Genomic DNA, 6,634 nt, shown 5'->3' with positions numbered 1-6,634 from the left:
TCTTGTCTTCAAAGATCGAGGATTCAGGAGACGAAGCCCCGCCCACAGCCAACGACTCCGTTCCGGTCGAGGCTTAGAGGGAAAGAAAGGTTGCAAACGAGCGAGCTGGAGTGTCTCCCGAAGGCGTAGCCTCTAGTACAGGAAGTCCCTCCCCCAAAGGCCATTTCTCGTCCTCTGCACGTTCCCCATCCTCCTCAACAGAGGTCCTGCCCCGGAAGCAAATCAGCCATGTTGCCCGGTGACCGCGGCATGGAGGAAGAGGCAGCGGGCCTGTGAGGTTACTTTCCCGTCCCCACTCCGGCCCTATTCCCCATCTCGCTGACGGCTTGCTAAGGCGCGGCTCCGGCCCCCCGGACCCTCATGGCCGAGCCCGGCCGCGGCGCGGTACTGGGTTTGTACCGGGCCCTGCTGCGCCGGGCCCGCGGGCTGCGCTACACCGACCGTGACTTCTACGTGGAGGCGGTGCGCCGTGAGTTCCGCCGCCCGCTGCCTCCCGGTGTTGGCCCGGAGGCAGTGCAGAGGCAGCTGGACAAGGGCCGGGCCTTCCTGCGCGGGGAGCGTGGCCGCCTTGTTTGAGCCCGGCCACAATGCGCTGAGGAGCTCGGGTAGGTAAAAGTCCGGCCATGGGCGGGCAATGATTAAGTGCTTTCTGTGTGCGCCGAGGTGGGGGGTGGGGAGAGGGAGAGAAAAGCACGGATTAAGCGCCTGCTGTGTGCTTGCTCCCGCAGCTCGCGTCCTGCTCCTTCTCTCGGGGAGTCTGCCAGCCAGAATCGCTGCTTCCCCGGTTTTCCCCTAGGTTGGCTTCTGGACCTCCGAGCTGGGCCACCTGGAACCTCTGGGGGCCGCAGGCATGCACTCCACAGCCTCCACTACCCCCTCGCCTGCCCTGGGATTCTCTTACCTGAAGCCAGCTAATCAGGGCTGCTTGTTTGTTCGCTTTAGAAAGCCCCCACCTTCTTTCCCGGGAACCGATCCTTTGTTTTAGAGTCTTTAGGACATTTGAGAGATCTGTTCCAGTTTCGAAGGCCAACTTATTGGGGTCCAAGTGTGCTCTGCTCAGGACTTTTTTTCTTAAACCCTTATCTTCTGTCTTAGAATCAATGCTTTTCTAAATCAATGCATTTAGAAGTCAGAAGAGGGGGAAGGGTAGGCAGTGGGAGATAAGTGACTTGCCCAAGGTCACACCTCTAGGAAGTATCTAGAGCAGTGATTCCCAAAGTGGGCGCTACCGCCCCCTGGTGGGTGCTGCAGCGATCCAAGAGGATCGGTGATTGCCACGCTTTTTGTATTACATTCTATTCTGAGTTCAATAAATATTTCATAATTTCCAGGGGGCGCTAAGTAATACTTTTTCTGGAAAGGGGACAGTAGGCCAAAAAAGTTTGGGAACCACTGGTCTAGAGGCTAGATTTCAGGACCTCTCATCTCCAGGCATTGTGATCTATCCACTGTGCCACTTGTCTGCTCCCTGTCCAATCTTTCTGAGGGCTGCTGGGCCCCAGGGGTGGGAAGGGACTGGTTAAAGGTCACACAGCCATAATCAGAACTCACATCCAAACCATTTAGACAAGGCCAGGAAGCCAGTTGCCTAGAAATAACCAAGAGTTTGTGCACTTGAGGGCTTAGAAGTGAAGAAAGACCACAGCTATGGATCACAGGAAAGAAAGCAGGATTTGGAGTCACCACCCCAGAATTTTGGAAAACCCTCGCTTTTCCCTTCACTGGCAGATGGATCACTTCATCTCCTGACAGAATCTGCCCATTCTATAAAATGGACAAGGTGGTACTTGTACAATCTCTCTCTTCACAGGCTACTTAGGGAAAGAACTTTGTAAATCTTAAAATGATGTAGTCATTTGTTTTCCAAGGTCACTCAGCTGGGGGAGGTGCAAGGAGATCCAGGATTCAAATTCACTTCGATTGGCCCTTTATTCAGGGGTTTTTCTGCTACACAGCACTAACTTACCTAAACTCTTATTTCCTTTATTCCCTGGGATGAGCAGGAAAGAGAGTAAAAGGCAAGTAACACCTCTTCTGTTTTTCTGGCATTTTAAGATTTTCAAATGATTTCCCTTACAACCCTGTGAGGTAGGTAGACTTACTGAAGATAATTTTTTACAAATCCATCTTCAAACATTGAATCCTATGTAAATATCAGGTCTTATTAAGATTTTGGCATTATTATTATTGTGTGTGTGTTTAAATCTGATTTCCAACTCTAGGCCTGGTGCACTAGCTAGTTAGCTGCTCTTGGGTATTATTATTGTACCCATTTTATAGATGACAAAATAGATGAGGAATGTGGCCAGCTAGAAATCATTGGAGTTAAGACTCAAGCCCAGGCTCTTGACTCTTAAGTTCAGTACTCTAACTCTAGTACACAGGCCTCTTAGAATCAGAGCAGTGATTTAATGACAGGGATAACACATTTACAAAACACTGTTAGTGTTTATGAAGCACCTTCCTTTAAAAAGCCTGACATTACTTGTTGTGTCTTAGTAGTCAGTAAATATTTATTAAGCACTGCATGTGCTTAATGTGCATTGTGACCAGCTCTGGGTTAAATATTGGGGAAACAACAAAAAAAGAACAAAAGACATTCCTGCCCCCAAGGGCTCACAAACTGATGGGAGAGATCACAAGGAAACCAATAATATACAAACAAGCAACAAGTAGGAAAAAGAGGAAATCACTAAAGTTCGAAGGCCCTAGAATTAAGGGTTGGGAATGACTTTCTGTAAAAGATGAGATTTTAGTTGGAACTTGAAGGGAAGCCAGAAAATACCCAGAGCTGAGAGATGAGGAGGCCATTGTCACTGGAATGAAGAATAAGATGGGAAGGGAATGGTAGTAGTAAAGTGTAAGAAGCCTGGAAAGTTAGGAGGGGGTTAGGTTATCAAGGGTTTGAACACTAAATGGGGTATTATGTTTGATTTAGGAGACAATAGTGAGCCACTGGAGTTTATTGATTGGGGGGGAGGGGAGGGATGGTATGGTCAGACCTGTACTGTAGGAACATCACTTTAGTGGCTGAATGAAAGATGGATTGGACTGACTATAGAGTCAGGTAACACCCCTCCCTTCTCCACCCCCCCAGCAGGCTAATGCAATAGTCAAGTGTGAAGTGGGAGTAGTCTTAGAGGAGAGGAGGGTGCATAATCAAGAAATAGTGCAAAAGTGAACTTGATAGACCTTGGCCACAGTTTGGTTGGGGGGTGGGGGGAGGTGAGAGAGAGTGAGGAATACAGGATAACTACATTTGTGAGTCTTAAGAGCTTGGGAACACAGTGGTTCTTTTTACAGTTAGGGAAGTTAGGATCAGGGAGGGTGTAGGGGGAAAGATGGTTTCCTGAGTTTAAGGTATATGCTGGATATCCAGTTCAAATTGTCTAAAAGAGACATTTGGAGATGAGAGACTGGAGGTCAGTCAGAGGTTGGGGCAGGTGAGGTAGATTTGAGAATCATTAGCTTAGAGATGGTCATTGAATCCATGGGAACTGATGACATACATCACCAGTGAAGTGGTACCAAAGGAGAAGAGAAGAGGGCCCAAGACTGAAACCCTGAGGGTCTGGAAGAGGATCTGGTCTAGGAGACTGAGAAAAGGCAGTTTGATTGTGTGACCTATAAATGATGTCCTCCTTTTATACATGATGAAATTCAAGCATTTATTAAGCTCTAGCTGTGTGCTTAAGCTTGCCCTGTGTTAGACTCCTCTGGGATACAAAGACAAAGACTGAAAGAAATACTGCCTGTTTTCAAGTAGATTGTATTCTAACAGTGGGACTTTTATAGAAGGGGGGAGAAATCCCAAGTGATGGACCATGTGATGAAGACCTGTGGAGGAAGTTACCCCATCTGCTGACATTAAGAATCTTGGTTGTATGATGCCAAAGGGGCCCAGCCCATGCCAGCCATGGCTTCTCTAGCTCCCTTTCTGCCTTGTTCCTCTGCCTCCTGCTCCCCTCATACCCTCCCATTTGGCCAACCTTCTCTTCTCAGTTAAACATGGCATTCTGTGTATGATCAGAAGATGTAGCTTAGGCATTGCCTGTGATTCCTTTGTATAGAGAGAAGGGGATGCAGTTTGAAAGACTTTAGAGGTAGAAATAACAAGATGTGGTCACTGATTGGGATGATTGAGAACTTGAGGATAGTGCCAAAGTGAGACCCTGACAGATTGAACATTGATGGTGTCTTTGACAGCTGTTTTGGGAAAAAGTAATGAGTGCTATCCATGGGTTAGTTTGAGATAGTTTGGTGATGTCCAGTTTGGAATGTTTCAAAGGTAATTTATGATATGGGGGCTGCTGTTCAGTCATGATAGATTTGGGAGTCATCAGCATAGAAGTGATAATCCAACCCTTGGAGCTAGTCACCTAAAGGGAGGGAGAAGAGTAATGGAGGGGGGCCCAAGATAGAGGTTTGGGAGACATATCATTGGGGTGGGGTGAGGACCTTCATATGGCTGATGATCCAACAAAGGAATTGAGGAGTGGTCAGACAGGTAAGAGGAGAACCAGGAGAGAGTTCAGGAAAGAATAGGGTCAAGAAGTCCAGGAATAGAAAGGGTGGACAAGACTGTTAGTAGACAAGACAGAAAGGTTGAGGGCCCTGGCTTACAAGGATTCTAGCTGGCACCAAGTCTATATTTTGTACCACTTCTGTGCAGTCATCTTGGCTAAGGCACTTCTCCTCCAAGTGGCTCTTTTACCATCTCTACATGGGTTAATTATTCCTGAACTTCTTTTGCTCTTCCTAGAGGAAAGCCCTTTGTACCTTCCCAGTTTTGCAGTCAAAGAGTCAGAACTTGAGGCCCAAAGGGAGGCAGGCTTCTCTAATGGTGACCAAAACAACAATCTCACACACAGAATAGATTTTTAAAAATCAAAGGGAGGATACTGGAAAAACCAGTGCTTGGAACAATTGAAACAGCTCAAGTCCAGAAGCTGTTCATTGAGAAAAGAAACATTCTCCAGAGTGTATTCTCTGGAGTGAAGAGTAAGGGACAGATGGGACTGACCCTTCAAGAATGAATCATTTTTTAAAGAAATGAAGCAAGATGAGCCCTGGTAAGAATACACTATGGCTGAAGACAGAAGAGTCTATGGAAAGGCAACAGTGGGGCTGTGGGTGGGGGAGAAAGGCCTGGGCTTGGACTTGGGACCTCAATATCGAAATGTCCTGGGACTTGGCCAACTAAGGACATCTCTTCTTTGTGGGCCTGAATTTCACTTATCTATAAAATAGGGGATAATGTGCTTTCTGCCTTACATGAACAAAGAGAGCTATATGCAAGTGAGCTCAGAGTTATACCACTTTGAGTGACCTTAGAGCTTTCATGGGACTATCATAAATTGGGGAAGCAGGGAAGAATGCCTTCCATAGGCTAGGTAGTGGCTAGGTAATCTGTGGAAGAATCATTTCAGTAACCAGTGTCTGGAAAGCCAGAACTCATGCTCATAGGAGTATGTCCTAGTGGAAGGAACGAACACTGGCCTGCTTGTGCCACCTGATTAACTGTGGGTGAAGTTTTAGACAAGACAGTTAACTTCTCAGTTTCCATTTCCTATTCTGCCAAACACTTATACACCTTCCTAATCCAGTATATTTTATTATGTGCACAGGTAAGGTCAGCAGTGACCAGAGCTACAGGTTGGCCCTCCAGAAATCAAGACTATACTCTGGAGCAGCTAGGTAGCTCAATGGATTAAGAGCCAGGCCTGGAGGTTCTGGGTTAAATCTGGCCTCAGATACCTCCTAGTGGTGTGACCCTGTACAATATTGATTCTAAAACAAAGAAAGGATTTTTTAAAAAAACCTAGTAAAGTAGGAGTAAATATCGTCCCTCTCTTGGTACCTGTGTGAACCATGGTGGACACAGCATTCATTAGCTAGTTAGCTAGAAGAACCTCCTTATAGCAGGATTAGTGTGTTGCCGACCAGATTGTGAGCCCCGAAGGATGCCACTGTCCAAAGGAATGTTAATTAATGATGTGGGCCTTCTGTCACTGGACACTAGTATTTGTGGACAAGTTAGCTTGATGCTTGGTATCAAGAAAGGATAAGTGACTTTCCCAGGGCCTCATAGTTATGATACTGTGTGCCAAAGGCACTTGAATCCAGATATTTACACCAAGTCTAAACTCAGTGCCCCTTGGCCAACTCAGCAAGACTCTTCTGAGGAGTTATTAGTGTATGTGCATGTGTCTGCCCTGAAAGTAGAGAGTTCTTTACCTGTCTCTGTGATGAAACCCCAAATCTTCCCCACTTCCTTAAGTTGGTTACCAGTAAGAGGGTTGGACTGTCAGGCCTGATACTTCTTATCTATGGGACAGGGCTCTGAACTTCTTTGCCTATTTGTAAAATGAGGAGAATGCTAAATTGCCTCTATTACTGGATTGTAAAGGAGAAAGTGCTTTAAAAATAACTCCCTCTATGGGCAACTGATAGCACAGTGGATAGAACTCCACTATAGATAGGAGTCTAGAGGACCTAGGTTCAAATCCAGCCTCACTCACTCCTAGCTGTGTGATGGGCAAATCACTTAACCTCACTTGCTAGTCCATACCTCTCTTCTGCTTTGGAACTGATTGATTTTTAACACAGAAATTAAGGTGTAAAAAACCCAACT

At 46.4% G+C, this 6,634-nt stretch overlaps 1 protein-coding gene across 1 annotated transcript; it reads left to right on the top strand.

Moving 5' to 3' along the window:
- Nucleotides 1–262: 262 nt before the first annotated feature.
- LOC123249093 (MIEF1 upstream open reading frame protein-like) lies at nucleotides 263–576 on the top strand. Its single transcript, XM_044678071.1, has one exon. It carries the CDS (start codon nucleotides 361–363, stop codon nucleotides 574–576), a length of 216 nt encoding a protein of 71 aa, XP_044534006.1. The 5' UTR covers nucleotides 263–360.
- The last annotated feature ends 6,058 nt before the right edge of the window (nucleotides 577–6,634 follow it).

Source organism: Gracilinanus agilis, chromosome 5, assembly GCF_016433145.1.
Source record: "Gracilinanus agilis isolate LMUSP501 chromosome 5, AgileGrace, whole genome shotgun sequence".
NCBI classification, from domain to species: Eukaryota; Metazoa; Chordata; class Mammalia; order Didelphimorphia; family Didelphidae; genus Gracilinanus; species Gracilinanus agilis.
This window is presented reverse-complemented; position numbering and strand designations above follow the sequence as displayed.

Bases quoted from the DNA above. Each gene is read 5' to 3' on its own strand.
- LOC123249093 (XM_044678071.1), top strand. From the start codon at position 361: ATGGCCGAGCCCGGCCGCGGCGCGGTACTGGGTTTGTACCGGGCCCTG.